The following is a 22,282-nucleotide window of genomic DNA, read 5'->3' as shown; positions in this document are numbered from 1 at the left end:
GCTACAGGCACTGAGCCATTTTGATGTTATTTTATTAAGTCTTTATTTTTTGTCCTCTAGAATTCCTTTTTTAAAAAACCCAACTGAAAGCCCAGGAGTTGGAGGTTGCTGTGAGCTGTGTGAGGCCACAGCACTCTACTGAGGGCCATAAAGTGAGACTCTGTCTCTACAAAAAAAAAAAAACCCAACTGAGAGGCTTGGCACCTGTAGCTCAGCAGCTAGGGTGCCAGCCACATACACTGGGGCTGGCAGGTTCAAACCCGGCTTGGGCCTGCCAAACAACGACAACTAAAACAATAACAAAAAAATTGTTATCATAAATAGTTCGTAATAGCTATAGACTATTCCACCAAGTGAATGTATGTTAAGTCACTGGATTTCCTGCCAGTGAGTATTTAGAGTGGCTCCAGTGTATCCCTACTCCTAGTAATACTGAGAATAAAAAAAAAAAAAAAACAAAAAAAAACAAAGAGAATAAAGCCCTGGTCAGAAATCTTGATTCTCTGAAGTGAAAATATCCAGGTCATGGGACGCCAACAGTCTGCTGCTCCTCACGCCCTGTCCAGCGGCCCTGCTGACTAGAATGGACCGTACAGCTCAGGTCCAGCACCGACCCCAGAAAGGCTGGGAGCATGGCTCGGCTCTGGCTCACTTGCCTTCAAACTGAGTCAGGGGATCCCCTTTGTTTAAAGCTCTAAGCACAGAAGGATCTGATTTTGGCAAAGAACACCAAGTTACATGCTGATTAAGGTAACAACGTGGTTTCACGTCCTTACTTCATTTCAACGTTCAACCTTCTTGAGAGGCAGGTATTGCTAATCCTCATTTTGCAGGTGAGGAAATAGAGGCTCAGATTTTAAAGGAGTTGGCCAAAGTCACGAGTTAATGACTGGCATTACATGAGACTCAAACCCAGCCACCGAGAGAGGAGGCGGAGGGGACGCCGGTGCTCACCTAGTGTTTCACAGCTTGTGTTCCGGGAGCACTGTCCACTATCCCTGTCCAGAGAGGACAGCTGCTCGTCTGACTTGCTGAGCTTGCCGATGCTGCTGCAGGGGGAGAGGCGGGGCGACTCCCCGCCGTAGGAGTGGCTGCCTCCTGACAGTCGCCGCTGTGTGTAACAGTCAACATCAAAATCCTTGTGCAGAAAAGTAAAAACAAATCTAGTCACTCCTGAGAAATGAGAGACCCAGGATGGGCGATCGGTACTTTTACCTAGAGAAGGAAATACCACCAAACCCAGAGACCGGCTTTGATGTCAGCAACAAACACCATAGATGAGAAAGAAAGCAGCCACTGGAGTGTCTGGAGTGTGGCCAAGGAGAGCCGTGAGCTGGGCTAAGATGTCCCCAGGAGACACCCCTTTGCCTCTAGCCTCCCCACACTGGCCCCTCTACCCCATAGAAGAATTTCTACCATTTCCTGGTGTGGGAAGGACGCCTGTATGGCCTCTAAGCTCTCAGAGTGCTTCCTGACTTGGTGAACACCAGGGCCTGAAGACCACCTTTCTTTTAGCTTCAGGTGCCAAATCCCCAAACCCAAACCCTCCTTCCACTTTCCCACACAGGGAATAGGGGTGCATTACCTGCCTATTAATCCCAACAGGCAAACTGGAGCCACTGGTGGCTCGACTCATGGGGGCCACCACAGCCACTCGGGTAGGAGAAGGTGCCGACTGTCTTTTCTTGGGTGGTAATGCTGGTGGGGGACTGAAACAGACAGAACATGCAGGCAGACCAAGCCATGCACACAGAGGCTCTGTAGTGCCATAGAAGGTACTGGACGTGGGGTTCTTGGATCACCACTCTCCAAACCCACTTCTCACTACTTCAACTCCTGCCCATGCCCCTTCTGCCAAAATAAAACCAATAAATACCAAAAGAACAAAGAAGAATCATCTTTTCTTTTTCTTTCATAATAAATCATAGCTGGTTTCACTGGGCAAACCTTTAAAAGAACCCAGAGAGCATAACAGGGGAGGGTTGGGCAGGGGCCTGCCACCCCAGGAAATTCCCCTCCTGAGGAAGGCCCGGCCTCCAGAGCCTTCCCCACCCCTTCCTGCTCACTCTACCCTGCGTTCCTCACATCCAGTCATGAAGGGAGGGGGTGCTAGAAAAACAGGCAAATCATTACCTGTTATCAACCACCCGAATACCGGGCAAAGGGGGCTTGGGGGGTGCCACCTCATCATCCGTGGCATCTGGGAGGGGCTCAGCGGGCTGTGACACCCCCGCCGTCTTGGTTAGGATCTCCATCTCTCGGTCTGACAGGGGGAGCTCAGACGGACTGGAGGATGGAAAAGAGCTCAGCGTTAAGCAGGCTGTGGTTGGGACAGAGCACATACAGGTCCCCAGAGGGTTAACATGTGACTAAGGCAGAGGCTGAGGACAGGTGCCCTGCCACAGGGCCCGGGGAGTTCAAGTGTGGTCTGATCACTAACAGACCACCGGAGCTTGGCCGTGCCCCCAACACTGCGCCTCAGTGTCCTCGTCTACAGGTGACCCGAAGGCCCTTTATAAGGCTCCACATTCCTGGTCTACATTTTGCCAGGGCCTGGTATGGAATGAGGGGACCTGTCACAACTGTCTATGTCACCTGTGGTTTACTCCCTTGATCAAGCAGGTGTGCTCTCAAGTCAGATGTCCCACATCCGAACAGTGAAGTCGTTCAGGAAAAGCACTGGTGTGTGTCCCCCGACACCCTCACGGTCTCAGAAACAATCACGTGAATGCTAAACTTGGGAGGAGGTGATACTTTGAGGCCATGTGATGTGTACACCCTAAACTTACTACTAAAATCAGAATGTGGGCCTCAAGCAGCCTCCCAGCCGCTGCCCACTTGGCATCAACCTTTCTCAAGTGTAGACTCTGCCACCAAATGTGACTCCACTGCAGGATGGTCAGTCAGCACTTACCCGTCAGGCTTGCCGGCTGGAGAACTGGGCTTCACTGGGCTCGTTGGCGATGGACGCCCCTGCTTCTCGATGGTCAGTCTGACCAGCTCCTGCAGCCCGCACAAGAGAAAGGCAACGGGCTCTGATATGGCCGCGGCAGCTTGTCTGCCCCTGACTCATTTCTGTGGGACCCATTTCTGTGCCCGTAGATCCCCCACATCACACAAAGCTACCAAGTACTATTTGCCTTAGGTAATCTGCACAGCTTCCCAAATGTCCTCTGCCATCCAAAAATACCTTCATTGTGTGTCAAGAAGTTTCACATGCATAAAGGCACTTCCTCTTGGGAAGGGAAATGGCAAACCCCATGGTCTCAAAATGACTAAGTTTATCACACTAATTAAATATCCGGTAGAACAGATTCCCAGTCAGTTTGTGGGGGAAGAACTATACTTTTAGTTCTCTAAAGCCATTAAATTATGTGTACAATGATGGCTTTGGGTGGTTTCCCAAGAAGAGCTCACCATGGGTGTGGTGGCAGCTGGGACACAGGGGCTGGCTGGGGTCCTTGTCAGTGGAGAGGTGTTAAGGGCATATTAACAGGCAGAGAGATGATTCAGAGCCATTAAAATAGAAAAAAAGAAAAAAGAAAAGGTAGTTTTTGAATTATAGCAAACACAAGGAACAAAAAGGGACAAGATCGGGGACCATGTCTTTCTTTCTTTCTGCAGTTTGATGAATGCTGACGAGCGCATCTACCCATGCAGGAACCACTAGCAAGATACATGACATTTCTGCCACCTTCCCCACCCCCACCACTTTTTACTACCTGTTCTAGAACTTGATGTAAGTGAAACCACACAGTATATACGCTTTTGTGTCCATCATCTTTTTTCATTTTTTGAGACAGAGTCTCACTTGGTCACACTCAGTAGAGCGCTGCAGCGTCTTAGCTCACACAACCTCAAACTCTTGGGTTCAAGTGATCCTCTTGCTTCAGCCTCCCAAGTAGCTGGGACTACAGGTGCCCGCCACAGTGCCTGGCTATATTTTTTTAGAGATTGGTCTCACTCTGGCTCAGGCTGGTCTCCAACTTGTGAGCTCAGGCAATCCACCCACCTTGGCCTCCCAAGTGCTGGGATTACAGGTGTGAGCCACCATGTCTGGCCTCATCTTTTTAAAAACAGCTTTATGAATATACAATTCACATGACATAAACTTCATTCATTTAAATTATACAACTCAATGGTTTGGGGTCTGTTCACAGAGTACTACATCCATTGAGACAATCACATTTAGGACTTTGCAGCACCCCCAAAAGAAACTCTGTGCCCACTTATAGTCCCTCACTCTCCTCAAGCCCAACAGTCTCTGGCAACCCCCAATCTACTTTATGTCCCACAGACTGCCTGCCTGTCTCTTGCTCAGCATAATGGCCATGTTCTGTGTGCACAAGTTGTCTCCCATATACACATAAACCATGATTTCTTTATCTGGTCTGTTGATGGGCATCTGGCTAGGATTTACTGGTGCTTCATGAGGGGTTTTAGGCCTCCATCACCAACAGCCATTTCTTAAGTTACAGAGGAGGCAATGAGGGCTGCCAGCAGGCCACATGGCAGCGTTTCCCAGATCAGGGAACGCAAAGCTCCTTCAAAGTCAAAAAGGTGCACATGTTAGAAAGCGCAGCATGTGTTAGACTTTGTTAGCCGACATCCTTCCCAGAACAAGGGTCTTTTAAAAACACAGAAACTAGAGGAAAATGAACAAACCAAAATAAATATCAAAGATGACATTCACAAATATAAATATCAATGGAGCCTCATAAGAGACTCTCCAGCTTAGATGGTAATAAAATAGAAACTTAAAGGCATGGTAGACGGGAACATTACTTTGGATAGCCTCTCTAGAGGATAATATCATATATCAAAAACCTTAAACATCTGCATTACAAGAATTTTGCCCCAGAAAAATGTCATGAATGTGTGCAAAGAATAAGTCACAAAGGATGGTCATCACAGTATTATTCATAATATTATGTATTATTAATGCCGTAATAGTTCAGTACGCCATAATTAAATATTTAGTAAGTCATCATAGAACCACACGATGGGGCCATTATGTTGCCATTAAAAACAAAGTCACAATGAGGATATATGGCATGGCATGGAAAGACACTATAACATGATAGTAAAGTGGAAAAATAGCCCTAGATGCTATGCTGGTATATGGTGTATGTTTTAGAAACAAAACCAAATCAAGAACATATGTAACATAGCTAGGCACTGTGGCAGGCACCTATAGTACCAGCTACTCAGGAGGCTGAGGCAACGGGAACACATGAGCCCAAGAGTTTGAGGTTGCTGTGAGCTATGATGCCACGGCACTACCCAGGGGGACACAGTGAGACTCTGTCTCAAAAAAAAAAAAGAAAAAGAACATATGTAACAGAGACAATATGGCTATGAAACATCCATTATCTTGTTTTTTTTCTCATTTTCTAAATTTGCTAAAATGAACATATTACTTCTGAAATAATAATTAACTCCCACCCCCTCCATAAAGGCATATACAAATAAGCTGGTTCAGTGTTACTTTACCCCAGTTTGTAACTCTTGAAGAAACAAGGAGAGATCTCTATCAGTCCAGTAGTGGCAGAAGAAAGACCACTTGAACGTTTGCCTGTCACTATAGCTCAGGGGTATTTAAGGAACAGCTATGGAGCTGGTGATTACAAACAGGACTAGATGGAGGGATAAGGGACTCGAAAGCCAGCCCACACAGAAGAGCAACGTCACTTTAGAGGGAGCCAGAGCACGCCAGACCAGTGCCTTGGATGTCCCATTTTCAGGTTCACTTTTCTTCAGAAAGAGACAAAAGGACAGAGAGGTCCACCTGCTGATGCAGGGAAACCTTCCACTGATTCTTTATTGGTCCATGAGCAATTATAATTAGGTTGTCATCTTTCTGGACAGGCAGCTGTGAACTCAACTAGTGAATGATGGCAAAGAATCTTGGAATGACAGGCTTGCATGTGCAGGCATACACATGAATTTCAAGACAATGTCATGATTGCAGCAACTCTCCCTTCTACAAGTTTGCTGGCCTAGGTTTGGAAAGAAGGTAAAGAGGTGGGCAGCATTTTATTTACTACAGCCTTACTGCCTCAAAAGAAGGTTGTAGTCTCCACTCGACCTTCATAGGCAAAGGGGAACACTTAAAACGTGCATGCACCTGGCTACTGGCAGACTCATCTCACTGAAAGCTGACTGTTGTAACTTGGCCAGAGCCAAGCACCTACTTGAAGGCAGAATTTCTGAGAGGAAAGTCAAACTTTAGTCATTCTGAAGCAAAAGTTATAAAAGGCTATTTTTCTACAGCCTGTGACTATCAACTACCAGTTCATCAGGGGTTGGGTTTTGTTTTGTTTTGTTTTCTGAAATTGCTTTTGTTTTTGGAGATAGCCAGGCTGGAGTGCAAGTGGCCCTATCATTTACTCACAGCAACCTTAAACTCCTGGGCTCAAGTGATCCTCCTAGTAGCTGGGATTGCAGGCATCTCCCACCAAGCCAGCTAATTTTTCTACTTTTTGTAGATACAGAGTCTTCCTATGTTGCTCACACTCATACATACTCCTGGTCTCATACCATCCTCCTGCCTCAGATTCCTAAAGTGCTAAGATTACAGGTGTAAGCCACCTCGTCCCACCTGACAATCAGCTTTCAAAAGCCAAAGAGATTTGAAAAAGTTATATTTCCAAATACATAACACAGTACTTTATTTCCAAGTTCATTTAATCAATATCGAAAGTGGTTATTGGGTGGCACCTGTGGCTCAGTCGGTAAGGCGCCGGCCCCATATACCGAGGGTGGCGGGTTCAAACCTGGCCCCGGCTGAACTGCACTAACAACAACAAAAAATAGCCGGGTGTTGTGGCGGGTGCAAGAGAATCGCTTAGACCCAGGAGTTGGAGGTTGCTGTGAGCTGTGTGATGCCATGGCACTCTACCGAGGGCCATAAAGTGAAACTCTGTCTCTACAAAAAAAAAAAAAAAGAAAGTGGCTATAGAGGTGGAAGGGATTAAATGACCTTCAGCAAGTCACAATACAGTTCTGCTGCTCAAGTAATACAGACGCACAATCTCTTCCATTTTCCCAGCTTCTCCTTGGCGCTGAGACAAGGCCATTGCCTGGCGGAGGGGACATGCACCACACAAGGCAGGTGCCCCCTATCAGGTACCCACAGGTGCCACCAATTTCATATTGGTGAAATATGACACACAGCTCCACAAAACATACATTTCTCAATTCTAGCCACTGAAAAGAACTAGCAGCAGTGACCAGCCAATAGCAATGAGCAGCCTTAGCACTTGGACTGTGGTATCTAAATACTTTTTCCTAAGAAAGGGAAATAGGGTTCCTTAGCAGAACAGCTGATTCCAAGTCTGTGATAAGAAATGCACAAAAAGACTTATAACTCAATAATAAAAAGACCCCCCCAATAAAAAATGGGCAAAACCTTGAAGATATTCCACAAAAAAGATATCCAAATATGACCAATGAGCACCTGAAAAGGTGTTCAACATAATTAACCATTAGAGAAATGCAAATTAAAACTACAGCGATAGGGCGATGCCTGTGGCTCAGTGGGTAGGCCCATATACCGAGGGTGGTGCATTCAAAACCGGCCCCAGCTAAACTGCAACAAAAAATAGCAGGCGCCCGTTGTGGCGGGCGCCTGTAGTCTCAGCTGCTTGGGAGGCTGAGGCAGGAGAATTGCCCAAGCCCAGGAGTTGGAGGTTGCTGTGAGTCGTGTGATGCCACCGCACTCTACCGAGGGCGACCAAGTGAGACTCTGTCTCTACTACAAAAAAAAAAAAAAAAAACACACAAACAACGATACGCTATTTCACACCTACTAGGATGGCTAGATCAAAAAGACAGTGATGGAGAAGAGAAACTGGAAATCCTTAAACACTGATGGTGGGAATATAAAATGGTATGGTCGCTTTGGAAAATAATCTGGGAGTTTGTCATAAGATCAAACAGATACTATATGACCCAGCAATTGCATCCCTAGGTATATATCCAAGAGAAATGGAAATGTATAGCCACATGAAAAGGTGTATGTGAGTGTTCACAGCAGCATTATTCATAATAGCCAAAAGGTGGAAACCACCCAATGTCCCTCAGTAACCAGATACTATGTGGTATATCCATGTGACAGTACGTTATTTGGCAATAAAATAATTAAGTACTGATACATGCTATGTACGGCATGGATGAACCTTGGGAATATTGGATCCTGAATTTAAAAACTGTTTTAAAATAGCAAAGTATACCCTGTAGGCCAAATCCAGCCCAAGGCATGTTTTTGTAAGGCTCTCAAGGTAAGAATGGTTTGTAAAAAAAATAAAAAACCAAAGAAGAATATGTAAAAGAGACTGCATGTAGCCTGGGAAGCTAATACATTTACTATCTGACCCTTTACAAAAGAAGTCTGCCTTGTTCTAAAGCAGTGGTTCTCAACCTTCCTAATGCCACAGCCCTTTAATAGAGTTCCTGTGGGGTTGTGACCCATAGGTTGAGAACCGCTGTTCTAAAGACATATAGTAAGACCCTTTGGATGAAAGGATATGCTGTCTGGAATTTGGTCTGCGGGAGCAGGCGCAGGCACAGAAGACACCAGACTGGCTACGGCACCCCACGCAGACGCTATGTGAGGGCGCCGTTACGCTCTCTTCTACTCTACTCTTTTTCTATTCACTATCCCCTCTGTTCCCCCGTTTTTAACAAATGTTTGAAATCTTCCATAATAAAAAGAGGTTAAAAAGAAATAAAAGAGATGGTTTATTTGAAATGCCAGTGTGGGAGAGACACTGAGTTGTCCCACAGTATCTGTTCTTTCTTATTGACAGATTTTTAGTGGGCACATGACTAACTGCTAGCTAATAAAATTAAGCAGAAGTTTTATGAGGCCTTCTGAGAAGTCTCCTGAAAGGTAGAAGGCGTAACTTTTTACTCTTTCATCTTCCTCGCTGGCTGGAATGGGTCATGATGGCTGGAAACCAAGCCCTTTTTGAACAAGGTAAAATTGATGTACTAAGGCGGGCAGGAAAACAAGATGGGAGAAGAGCACTCTGTGAAAATGTCTACTAGCCTTAGACTCCCCATCTATGAAATTCATACACATGAAAAGGTTTTATTTTTTAAATACCACTATTATTTTGTGTTTTCTTACAGTCAAAACTAATCCTAACAGCTACAGTCAGGAAAAGTCTTTTTAAAATATTCCTATTTCTGATACAGACCCCAGTTTTGGGTGGTAATAGTTAAATGACAGAACTTTAATTATCCCACAAAGTTTCCTCCCAAGGTTATCAATGTGAGGCTTTTTTTTTTTGGTTTTTGGCCGGGGCTGGGTTTGAACCCGCCACCTCCGGCATATGGGACTGGTGCCTTACCCCTTGAGCCACAGGCACCGCCCGAGGCTTTTTTTTTTAATTACAAAAAATTTGGTGTCTATATGTGGCTGGAGGTTAGGGAAAGAGTCTCTAGGCTGGAATGGGAGATCTACCAGGAAGCTTTGACATCCCTAGAAGATCTAAGATGAGTAAGGAGTTTTACATCTGGGAGCTGGGAATGGTTAGAGTGCAGGTTTCCAAAAGTCAAACTAGGGCATCTCTTTGACCCTTAGTGGCTCAGTTCCCCAGCATCCAAGGTGCCAAGGTGGGTAAAGGTGGGTGTGGTTTTGGAGGGAAAGAGTGAGGGTCTTTAAATTTCTCAGCATCTCCCTTCCAGAGTCACTAGCATCTCTTTGGAAACAAAACTGAATTTATAAAGCGCCTCACTTACAGAACCTTTGCTCTAGTTAAAATATTTAAAAAACAATTTTGGAAGTTATTTGTTCTCAGACACTGACAGGTTTGTAATCTACAGTTCTCTGTCTCTCTCTCTTTTTAACCCTGTCACATGTTAGTCAAAGACATTTTTTCTTTCAGACATGGCTTTCAACCAATACAGTGGCACTTTAGTGATTCCATAAAATCTACTAGGGACTGTCACAAAGCTTTATGCATGGAAACTCAATTTCCTCTGTTTTGGCGGTTCTAACTTGTTTTGAACATCTCATCAGAATCAATTTAGTAGAAGGAAACCTTGTCACCTGAAAAATAACAATTTTCAATAATAGCATTTCCAGAAGCACTGACAGGAATAGCAAGGGTGGGTGGGCCAGAAATACACGAGTCTGCAGATGAAGTGCGGCCCAGGTCACGTCTCGCTCTGCCCTGCTGACCTCAGAGAGCTACCATGAGGACCAAAGGGGATAAAGTGTGCGACTGTACGCGATTCTGGAAAGTGATACCATATTTTGTGACAAGAGCCACCCTGGGCTACACCCTGAACAGATAATATAGGACCTAATAACTTTTTGGAATGAAGAGGACATGAGTCTCAGAGGAAAATACTGATGCCACCTAGTTGAGCCTCCTCTGAAATGTCCCTAGGAGACACACCAGCCTCCACCTACGTGGTGTTGGAAGTAAGGAGTCACCCAGACTTCCTGGCTAAAACACAATCCACTCTGTAGCCGTCTGTAATGCTGAACAATGCTTTCTTAGCTTCTCTTCATAACTTAAACCCTCTGGGGGTCCTTATTCTACTCTCCCGACCTTCTGGGGAATGTTAGCCAAGAAGGCAGTTTTTAGGAATTGTCAGCCTAGTGGCATGGGGAAAGAATTTTTTTGGCCTAGGGTAAGTACCTCAGCTGTAATTTGGTACAAAGGATATAGACTGAAAGGGGACACAGTTTTTTCAAGCTAAGAGAGCTATTTACAAAGTAGGCATCTAGCACCATGTAATTGCTAATACCATAGCAGCTAAGGCCCGAGTGCTTAGTATGTACTGGGCATTTTTCTAAAAGCATTATAAGTACTCATTACACACACGACTCATTTTACCCTTCCTACAGCCCTGTGGTAGACAGTGCTATTATTACAACGATTTTATAGATGAGTTAACCGAGATGCAGAACAGCTGAGAAAATGGTTTGAGTTCACAGACTGTTAAGTGGTGAACTTGGGATTCAAATCTAGCTAGGCCCTACACTAGCCCCTTCCCATCACATCATACGGCCTCCCTTAACAGCAGGGTTCACTTTCCTGTTGGTCACAGCTCTAGAGCTGGCCCAAAGGTCCTCGCCCACTTCATGTCCTACATCCTGCCTTGCTCCCCACGCACCAGGACTTAACATCTCAACTAGGGTTTATGCCCCAGACTGTCCATAGCCTTTGCTTCCCACCTTAATTGTGAGTCATAATTTCCTATTACCCTGTAAATACACAGACCACACCATGGATAGTAAGTAAATATACCCAGTTCTACTTCTTACTCATCTTGATCCTGCCTTTTTTTTTTTAACCAAGAATCCCAGAAGTTCCTAGGTTGTGAAAAGGTAGCAGTTGGCATTCTGGGAGTTTTGCTAAGTCAGTGTTAAGATACTCTCTGCTGGCTCAGTGCCTGTAGTTCAGTGGTTGGGCCGCCAGCCACATACACTGGGGCTGGTGGGTTTGAACCCGGCCCGGGCCTGCTAAACACCAATGACAACTACAACAAAAAAATAGCTGGGTGTTATGGCGGGCATCTGTAGTCCCAGCTACTTGGGAGGCTGAGGCAAGAGAATCACTTAAGCCCAAGAGTTTGAGGTTGCTGTGAGCTGTGATGCCACAGCACTCTATCAAGGGCAACATAATGAGCCTTGGTCTCAAAAAAAAAAAAAAAAAAAAAAAAATCTCTGCATTTCTGCTGTGTTTTGTCTAGCTGCAGGTAGGCACAGCCAGAGCTGTGACATAAAGTCTCTCTGAACATTTAACACAACACTCAGGGAGGGCTGATTGCCCTGAGCAGCTTTTCTAACTGTCTGAACAAGTCTTCTGGAGGCTTGTAAGAGGAATTTGCTCCATTCCTGAGAGAATTAAGTAGTTGTCAAATACAGCACACTGACACCAAAGGTGCTGGAAGACATTCCTTTTTTTTTTTTTTTTGGATTTTGGCCGGGGCTAGGTTTGAACCCGCCACCTCTGGCATATGGGACTGGCGCCCTACTCCTTGAGCCACAGGCGCCGCCCGGAAGACATTCCTTTTAATGTACACGGTCAACAGATTCTTATGTGACAAACACCCAGCAGGCCCACAACCCGAGCTGATACCTTCACTCCGTCCAGCACAGCCTTGATGACGCCCTTCACAGTGGTCACCATCTCTTTATCTTCTGAGTTCACTCCTTCTAACATCACTTGGTCTGACCAACGAATGAGATTGGCGAGACTTTGGTACACACGGCTATAGCAGGAGGAAAGGGCAGAGCTACAGGGAAGAGAAGATGTTTTAAAAGAATGTTAAAAAAAATCTAAAGCCCATCATATTAAGACATCCACTTCGCACAGAACCACTTTCTTAGTGACTAGGGTGAATTTCTCAATCTTTCTTTGTGTAAAATTCACACCTCCTTTTAATAAACAAAGCTTTTCTCCCCTGAGCTTTTCTCCTTACATCCCACAAAGAATTTTTGTAGAGCTTTATATTCTAATCTGTGTTATAAAATTGTTTGCATTTCCCAAATATAACATAAATATTCCATCATGATGGTTAATGTATTTTTCCCACATTCCTCTATGAGATATTGGTGACATTTCTCAAGGGGCGCCATGCTCCCCTCCTCCAGGCTGTTAGCAACCAGACTGGGTCAGAGCACTGTGTAGTTCCCATTGTGAATTAAGACTAAAATTCATTTTAAACATGTCACAAGGAGCCAACAGATTTGTGGAATTTTAACAGCATGTTCCTTTAAAGTAACAGTCATGAGCTCAAAAGAGACCTGTAGTTTATTAGAATTCCTCCTAACAGGGGCTCAGCTTCACCATCCTTGCACCACAGCTGAGGCTGAGGTATTGCAGCAACCAACCAGAGGCAAGGTGTCCTGTGATGGTGGGGTGTGTGTGCGTGTTTGCACAGGTACCAGCTACCAGCCCTGCTGTGCTGCCCACACACACAGAGAAGCCCAGGGCATGCTGGGAGCACCAGTGATTACAGAGTAGCAGCTGAAATGAAGATTTTCTACATCGGCTGCATATTTTTAAATAACTAAAGATAATTTTCCCTAGGAATTCTGGAAAGAATTTTTCCATTTTAAATATTTTACATTATAACAGAGCAAGAGCAAAAACATAGAAAATGCATGTTACCCCTCCTCTACTCCAAAAAACCAAAAAAGAGGCAGACATTCAGGAGCCGAAGATACAGTTTTGAGGAAAATATATAATACTGTAAGATATGATTAAAACAGGTTCTAAAGGGCGGCGCCTGTGGCTCAGTCAGTAAGGCGCCGGCCCCATATGCCGAGGGTGGCGGGTTCAAACCCAGCCCCGGCCAAACTGCAACCAAAAAAATAGCCGGGCATTGTGGCGGGCGCCTGTAGTCCCAGCTGCTCGGGAGGCTGAGGCAAGAGAATCGCTTAAGCCCAGGAGTTGGAGGTTGCTGTGAGCTGTGTGAGGCCATGACACTCTACCAAGGGCCATAAAGTGAGACTCTGTCTCTACCAAAAAAAAAAAAACAAAACAGGTTCTAAATGTGGCGCCCATAGCTCAGTGGGTAGGGTGCCAGCCACATACACCAAGGCTGATGTAAACGACAACTGCAAACAAACAAACAAACAAAAAAAAAAACAAACAAGTTCTAAAAACAAAGCCATTTATAACAAAAATCTGAACCAAACAGTCCTCCAATGAGAAGCTCTTCAGAATCAGGTAAAGAGGAAGAATTTTTCCAAGAGATCGAAAGTTTCCATTTAGCTGGTCATTCCACTCCGTGCATGTTAAAACAGAAGAAAAGAGTCAGCAGGAATGGAACCAAACTTACCAAGTTTCATTAGAAACAACAACAAAAAATGTTTAAAAGGAGCCCCGAGAAAGCCAGGATTGGTCTGTTTCTGAGGATAACACGATGAAAAGTAGTTAGTATTGGGCCAGTTCTCTCAGGAAAGAGGACTGGGGAGTGGCGGTGGGGGACAAACACTCTGCTGTTCCCATGAGCTGATCACAGCTGATGTCATCTTGCAGCTTTTGGAATGAGACGTCTCCCTTTTTCTCCTGCTTCCCAGCAAGGCCAGGTGAGGCCTCTTTTTTTTTTTTTTTTGCGGTTTTTGGCCAGGGCTGGGTTTGAACCTGCCACCTCTGGCATTTGGGGCCGGTGCCCTACTCTGTTGAGCCACAGGTGCAGCCCAAGGCCTCTTTTTTTTTTTTTTTTTTTATTTATCTGCTTGTTTGTTTGAGATCAGGCCTTGCCGTGTCCCCCAGGCTGGAGTGCAATGGTGTGATCACAGCTCACTGCAGCCTCAAAGTCCTGGGAAAAGCAATCCTCCCACCTTGGCTTCCCAAAGTTCTGGGATTACAGTTGTGAGCCACTACGGGTGAGGGCTCTTTAAAAGAAGATGCTGCCTTCCACAGATGTGCCCACAGGGTGCTCCACCAAAGCTTCCCACTGTTAAACAGCAGGATGAAAGGGGGTAGGAAGAACACTTTCATTTAATACTTAATTTCTACCCTGCACTGGGTGCTGAAGGCACTTGAAGAATTTGACAATATGTTCGCCCTTCCCATCATTGGTTTGGAAGCTGAATATTCCTGTGTTAAGGGGGACAAGACACAGGAAAGGAAGGAGGGTTCAGTGCTACGTGTACAAAAATGCCACCCAGTGGCCCAGCTGCTAGCTTATATCTGCAATGGAGCAAAGCCCTCTATGATGACCAGCACAACTCGGGCTCTCACACAGAAGAATCCTCCATTAGAGGCTTGAACTAAAGAGCCAGCTGCTTGTTCGAGGCCAGGGCATGACCAGCCTAGAAACTTAGGTGAGGGTGGCCTAGGGCTTACCTGTGAGGACCCACACACAAAAAAGACCTTCACACAAAGCACTTAGGGAGGAAAGACACAATGAAAAGAACCCAAAGGGAACATATGAGGAAGTATTTGCAGTATTAAGAAAAGCATCAGCAGCACTGAGCCTTTCTAAGAGCTGAGTGGCTACGGGGAAGACAGTGAAGACAGCAGCAGGGCTCCCCACCCCGGGGGCTTCTTCCTCCCACACCAGCCAGTGCCAGTGAGCTCCAAGGCAAAAGCCACCACCTGCAGGGCCAGCTGATGCCCCAGGATAGAAGCCCTAGAGCAGAGTTTCTTGGAAATAAAGGCACTATTTGCTTTATCTCCCAGAAGAAGAAAACTATGAACTTCACTGCCAAGTTCTGAAAGCAGTTCATAAAAGCTTAGCCTCATGAGGCTAAATGAACACCAGACCATCTCAAGGAATCAAAATAGAAATGAGTTTATCCTAAACAGGTACCATAGAAGAAAAACAAAAAGTCTGCCAGCCTCTTAACAAAAGGCTCTTGCAAGGCTTTCATTTCAGATTACATTTAATACAGCTTTCCTTTCACATTTACCAATAAACATGGGCAAGCTGCTTGCTAACCTTTAAAGCTAAAAAAAATAAAATGTACTCTAGAGGTGAGAGCATTACCCGACAGAAGCTTCCTGGGGCAAGGGCTCACTCCATGCCCCCATGGGGAGTGCTTATAATTTTATGTTGCCTCAGCATCCATTTTTAAATATGTTTAATTTTCGGCCGGGCGTGGTGGCTCACGCCTGTAGTCCCAGCACTGTGGGAGGCCGAGGCGGGTGGATTGCCTGAGCTCAGAGGTTCAAAACCCATATGAGCAGCAGTCAGCCAGAGTAAGACCCCGTCTCTACAAACAACATCAAAAACAGCCAGCACTGCAGGAGAAAGAAGAAAATCAACAAAAAAGGAGTACTTAGAAGAATGAACAAGCACACTGAAATTAAAAATAAAAAAAAATAAAAAAATAAATTAAAAAAAAAATATGTTTAATTTTCTTATACCAGAAGTAGGGCTCAGGTTTCTACAATCACCCAACCCGAAGGCCTCCAGCCAATGGTCAGAGATAAAAACTCAGAGGCATCTCATGCTGCGTGGGCTAGGCTCTCTGTTTTCCCACTGCTTCCTTTAAATGGGCCATTCAGACATTCCCCGAGAACTTACAGTACCTCTCAGTAACAGCGTGGCCTCCTGGAACTAGTGACTGTTTTAAACCCCCTGCAGGAAACATGTTTGGATAATGGGCTGAATCCAATAAAGCCACAGGCCAGCGGGGTCCGTCTCTCCCTCCCTGCCTGTGTCCCCTGATCTCCGTGTGGCGTTCAGGCTGCTATATACTCCTCGGGTATTAAAGTACTAAAAACTCTTGAATTTTCACACTGCAATTATGTCATTGAAGCCAGGCCTTTGGTCCAACCCTGACAGGCAGAACCTCCCAGGAGACTCATGTAGGTGGGCCCCCTACTGGTGTTCTTCTGCCTGGGCCTCTGGTGGCTGTTGAAAACTCAAAGAGCTTCATTCAAAACAGCCCTTGCTTTGCTTCCAATGAACCCAGGCACTGTGTCTGGAAGGTGTCCTAGCGTGACACAGTTAAGTGCTGAACCACCCTTTAAACGAGGTTCTTTACCAAGCTAGACATGGAGAAGACTGAAGGCATGAGTGAGGGTACTAGGAGAAATGTATGCAAATCAATGCATTTATCACTGAGCCAATTAGAGAAATGATGCCTCTGTGTTAAGGCTTCAGGAGTAACCAAGACTTCAGTCCCGGGAGGGCATCAAGCAGAGTTGTGTTGGAGGAAGGGGTTGCAGGGTGGAGTCCTTTTCTTAACTGTTCCTAGAAATGTTGCATTGTAAGTGCCCCAAAACCAAGATACTTACTTCTAAGCTTTTCATTACTCTGACACAGCCAAGGACCTGAGCGCAACTCACCTGTGCTGAATTCGAGGATCGCTCTGCACCAAGGGTAAGATGGCCTCTAGCACTTTGCTGGCTGACCCTGGAAGCATCTCCAGTACCTTCTTATCAATGGCCATTTTGTCCACAATCGTTTTAAAGTATCTCAAGGCACTGACAACTTCCTTTTCTTTCTCTTCCAGCCAGCTCAGGTTCTAAAAGGAAACGTTAAGCAGAAGGAGGGAGGAGAGAGATTAAAGGGAGCTATTTTGAAAAAAATAAAATAAAATAAAATTTTGTTTAAACTAGCTTGAGATTTTTCTTGTTGCAGAAACCAAGGCAGATTATTTTTCTAAGGATTGTAATCAGGGGACAAAGCCTAGACCTGAAGGAAGAAGAGGAGGACTTGAACCAAGAAAGGTCATTTAGTAACTCCTGAATTCCCACCCCAGCCCCTGAGGTCTCGAAAACCACTTCTCCTCCTCTCCATCCTAGTAACTATTCAAAGCTATCACCACTAACCTAGGTGTATGAGGGCTGATGTGATGATGACCTGGAGAAGCACTGTCCAGTCCTACGGTATGTACACATCCGTATGTAAACCCAATCAGGAAACTCCAGGCCCTTCTTTCAAAGATCTGAGGGTCTATGCAAGACTGGTCTGGACCATGAGGGTTCAAAGCCATTCCCTCAGGACTCCTCACTAGATTCCCACATTGTTCAACCCCATGCGGTCCCCTCTTGGAAATGACCCACTATGGCCAAAGGGCCTGGGAACTCCCAAGGCTAGAAGTGGGGGACGCTCTGGGGTAAAGAGATAAGGAGTCAGAGCAATGTCTTGTGCACCAACTAACAGCTTTCAGGGTCCATCTGCTCCTGGGGAAAGCTGACCCAAGAGGGAAAGAAAACATAGGACGCCACACTGTGCAGTGCGCAAAGCACCACCTCAACTCTTCTCCTTGACTATGAGAGACATGGGCCCACAGCCAGCAGGTGTATATAACCCTTCTGTTCCTTTCTCCCCCCAACCCCCACTGGTCCTGACGTCCACAAGCCAGGTACTCCACTGACTGGCAAGGGAAGCAAAATTGAGAGTAATCTACAGAATGGGCAGATCCACAGCGGATAACCTACTCAAATAGACCCGATTACACGTCCACTGCGATCAGGAGGGAGGGGCATGCAGGAAACACACTGCCACCTGTGGGGTCTGTTCCGTCCAGTTTAAATGTAAGCAGCTGAGGACATAAGGAGACAATTTCCAGAGAAAGCTGACCTAAACACTAATCTGTAAATATACAAATGATAGAAATAAAATGAAAAGTGTGATTCTGAACACTAGCTCTTCTGAAATGATGAGGAACATCATTTTAAATTAAAATAATTCAGTAGTAGAGGCTCTTCTTTCATGGGAATATCAAAATAAAAACATAAATGAACAAGATCTACAAATAAAGAGCTACTGTAGTCAGACAGCTTGCAGACCCAGTAACTTCTCTGAATGGACACCTCTACTTCTGCTTTGCACACTGCAGAAGCAAATCACTGGACACCTGGTGCCCTGGCTTTATTTTTCTTTTCTTTTTTTTTGTAGAGACAGAGTCTCACTTTACTGCCCTGGGTAGAGTGCCCTGGCATCACACGGCTCACATCAACCTCCAACTCTTGTGCTTACGTGATTCTCTTGCCTCAGTTTCCAGAGCAGCTGGGACTACAGGCGCCCGCCACAACGCCCGGCTATTTTTTTGTTGCAGTTTGGCCGGGGCCGGGTTTGAACCCGCCACCCTTGGCATATGGGGCGGGTGCCCTACTCACTGAGCCACAGGCGCCGCCCTATTTTTCTCTTTTTACTACCTGACATATTTATTTCCTGTCCGCTTGTTTCTCCACCTCATGGACGAAAGCTCTCTGATCTACCATTCCCTTCCCTCAGGCAGGAGGAGCCTGAGTGTGCAGGAATCCCAGTGCCGGCAGACTTCAAATGTGCCCCAAACCATGGTAGCTATGGCAAGAGGAGGACTCTGAAAATAACACTGCCACCTTAGCATATCAGAAAACAGCAGAAGCCAGAAATGATGAAGGGAAGAGGAAACATTTTAAGAAAATGTGTCATCAGGTTTGCTAGGCATTAGAAAGACACAAGGCATTTCAGAGCAAAAAGAGAATTTTCCTGTTGTTCAGAGATCAAGTCAGCTATGTGAGAGCTGGGCTGCTCTGGGCTCCTAATAAAGGAGCCAATGACTTAGAAGAGTCAGGCTGTGCCCACTAACTATCAAATCCCACTCCCAGATCCATGCCCTTGAGCACTGTGCAGCACCCTAGTCCTTTAGCTATTACTTTTTTTTTTGGAGACAGAGCCTCAAGCTGTCCCCCTGGGTAGAGTGCCATGGCATCACAGCTCATAGACCTCAAACTCCTGGGCTTAAGTGATTCTCTTGCCTCAGCCTCCCAAGTAGCTGGGACCACAGGTGCCCGCCACAACGCTCAGCTATTTTTTGGTTGCAGTTGTCATTGTTTGGCAGGCCCAGGCTGGATTTAAACCCGCTAGCTCTGGTGTATGTGGCTGGCACCTTAGCCACTTGAGCCACAGGCACTGAGCCCCTTTAGCTGTTAAACTGTGGCTTCTTACAAAACACAGCTGCAATCAGGGAGTTGACACACCCCTGCCCAGCACCATCCAGAACTGCAGAATGGATGCCATGGCTTTGCTAACGGCCTAGCTGCATACCCTGAGAGATGTGTCTACCTGTGCACCCCTCCTGCTGTGGTAGATGAGATGCCACCATGGGTTCACATGAGCCTGGAAACTATCTGTGCCTGAGGAGGGCCTAGCTCTGAGGTCAACTGCTGGATGGCAGGCTGGTCATTTGCAAGTGGTAAGAATGATACTGGCCTCGGGCAATCAAAGACTGAATGGGATGCAAATGGAAGCAGTGAGTAAGCTTTAACAGATTCCGCACCAACATCAGGGGCCAATACCTACTAGTAATGATGTCAAGAGAGAAGGCAAAGTATGCATGACTCCGAGAGGGAAAGAGAGAGCCAGATCGCTGCTCCCTCTCATGGGGACTTCCCGGCATCCACTGTGCTGGGGATTCTATACACATTCTTTCATTTAAGGGTTATAACCACCATATGAAATGGACACTATTATTTCACAGGTGAGGAAACTGAGGCTTGATGCAGGGCAGGAAGGTTACGCAACCTGCCCAGCGTCACAAAGCTGTAGTAAAGGAAATGGGATTTGAACTTAGTCTGTTGGATTCCAGCCCTGCTCAGATGGAGAGGAGAAAAAACCAGACCAGTCAGAAATCTATTAGAAGAAGTGAAACAATCTATTAGAGATCACCTGGTCTAAAGTATGCATGACCTGGCATTTAATAAACGAGTAAAACGAGGCCCAGATGGAGGAGACAGACTGAAAACTTCCACCGGAGGGGAGAAGTGAGCAAGCACTGGCCCTGTCTCCAGGCGCTTCTTCTGGGCAGCCAAGCAGCACCCAGAGCCTCCCAGACCTGACTTCTCATCTCCTCGTCTGCAGCCCTGGGGCTCTTCTCCACAGTGGCTCAAGTCTCATTCCCAACAACATTAGCAAATTTAGGCTAAGGAATGAGGAGAAGAGCAAGCTAAAAATAGTACAATAAAAAACTTTTAAGCACAGGATTTTTTTTTTTTTTTTTAAAGACAAAGTCTCACTCTGTCGCCCTGGGTGGAGTGCCACGGTGTTATAGCTCACAGCAACCTCAAACTCTGGAGCCCAAGTAATCCTCCTGCCTCAGCCTCTTGAGTAGCTGGGACTACAGGAGCTCACCACGTCTGGCTATTTTTTAGAGACGGGGGTCTGATTCTTGCTCAGGCTGGTCTCGAACTCCTAAACTCAAGGGATTCACCTACCTCAGCCTTCCAGAGTGCTAGGATTATAGTTGTGAGCCACCGTACCCAGCCTAAGCTCAGGATTTTTAAAAGGACAACGCAGTATTATTCCTTTTCATCAAGCAGGATAAGTGAAGCCTAGTAAGATGTGTCTGACACAGAGGTCAGGTATAGCAGTGCCCATGTCACTGCCCACCACTGTACTGCAGTATCTCTGCTTGTTTTTCATCATAAGATCTCGAGAACAGAAAGGGAAAGGTTTTCAGGAGTCTACTCAACAAGCCCTGATTGCCTTCAGTGATGGAGGACTCACTCCCCCCAGAATCCATTTTTGGACAGTGCTAATTGTAATAAGAATGTCATCTTTGGATTCCCAGGGTAGCTAAATTCTCTCCACTGCTTTAACACTCTGCAGCTCCCTGCTAAGCTTGTTTAAAAGTTGCAAAAAGGTTTATAAATTCATCACAGTGTACTCTGAATTTAAAATTCAACTAAGATGTAAGAGACTACTCAGAGTAGTCTGGAAAGACAACAGAGCACAGTGGGAAAACCAGACTGCAACTAAGAACATGAGCCAGAGCCAACACTGCCTGCACAGTGGGATGACGAACGCCTCCCCACAGTTAACAGACAGCAGTGAACAGACAGCACAGGCGAAACCACCCGGATCGGGCCTGGGCAGAGAAGAACCCTCAGTAAGCAGCAATGAATCTGAATCTGTACTTCTATCTTCCCATGCTTCAATCTCCACATATTCCAACAGAGAAAGCCATGCACACAACCTGGAATGAGACGAGGATGTGTGTGATGCTCCCTTTGTGGGAGTGTATGAACAATAAATAAGGGCGGCAGATGACCCATCTGTCGCAAGGCTCCTTGGACATAATCCTCTGAGCCTGTGTACTCTGGCACCTTCCTCAACACTTCCAGCTACATCTGTGGACCTCCAGTAAGCAACAAGTTTGTGTTTAGTTTGTCCCATACAGGTGACCTGGGGCAGAGCACAGAAATCCAACCCTTCTCAAAGAGCAATGACTAAAAAAGGGACAAAAACCCTCTTGGCAGAAGAGCACACCTGCAGCTCCTGCCACAGCACAGGTCTCTAAGCTTCAGCAATACTGACATTCTGGGGCAGACGATTCTTTGTTTGGGGGGTGCCGCCTGCATATCGTACAATGTTTACCTGTATCCCTGGCCCGTACCCACTAGATGTCTGGATCTCTCCAGACAGTTCCGAGTGCCCCCCAGGGCTTCCAGGTGCCCCACTAAGTCAAAAGCACTCTAGCATCACATGTTACTCACGACTTCTCTTGGAATAGTGAATAAAAAAGAAAAAAATATAAGAATTGAGAGGCTGAACAGTTTCATGTCAGAGTTTACCAGCAGAACAAACTATTCTGGATTGCTCCAAGAGGTTGCTAAACAAATTGCAATAAAAAATAATTGTGATAATAACTATTATGTACCCAATAATAAATTAAAAATAAAAAGCTGTGCCACCGACCAAATCCACCCTACTCCCCTTCAATCTGGCCAGTACTGACCTTCGCCTCCTGCTCTGAGTCCTCCTTTGCTTAACACATGGGGCGGGAAAAACTTTTTCTTTTTTTTTTTTTTGTAGAGACAGAGTCTCACTTTATGGCCCTCGGTAGAGTACCGTGGCCTCACACAGC

The 22,282-nt window shown here is 45.8% G+C and overlaps 1 protein-coding gene across 18 annotated transcripts in view; it reads right to left on the bottom strand.

The window, feature by feature from the left end:
• Window positions 1-22,282, bottom strand: part of RAPGEF1 (Rap guanine nucleotide exchange factor 1) — a 161,286-nt gene that overhangs the window by 40,078 nt on the left and 98,926 nt on the right. For all 18 annotated transcript variants that reach the window (XM_053559333.1, XM_053559346.1, XM_053559436.1 and 15 more), the window contains 6 exons: window positions 16,773-16,951; window positions 12,102-12,258; window positions 2,915-3,003; window positions 2,134-2,286; window positions 1,586-1,709; window positions 955-1,138 (listed from right to left, as the gene is read on the bottom strand). In XM_053559333.1, coding sequence (XP_053415308.1) covers window positions 955-1,138; window positions 1,586-1,709; window positions 2,134-2,286; window positions 2,915-3,003; window positions 12,102-12,258; window positions 16,773-16,951 — 886 coding nt within the window. The remainder of the gene's footprint in view (window positions 1-954; window positions 1,139-1,585; window positions 1,710-2,133; window positions 2,287-2,914; window positions 3,004-12,101; window positions 12,259-16,772; window positions 16,952-22,282) is intronic.

Source organism: Nycticebus coucang, chromosome 2 (assembly GCF_027406575.1).
Source record: "Nycticebus coucang isolate mNycCou1 chromosome 2, mNycCou1.pri, whole genome shotgun sequence".
In the NCBI taxonomy this organism is placed as follows: Eukaryota; Metazoa; Chordata; class Mammalia; order Primates; family Lorisidae; genus Nycticebus; species Nycticebus coucang.
This window is presented reverse-complemented; position numbering and strand designations above follow the sequence as displayed.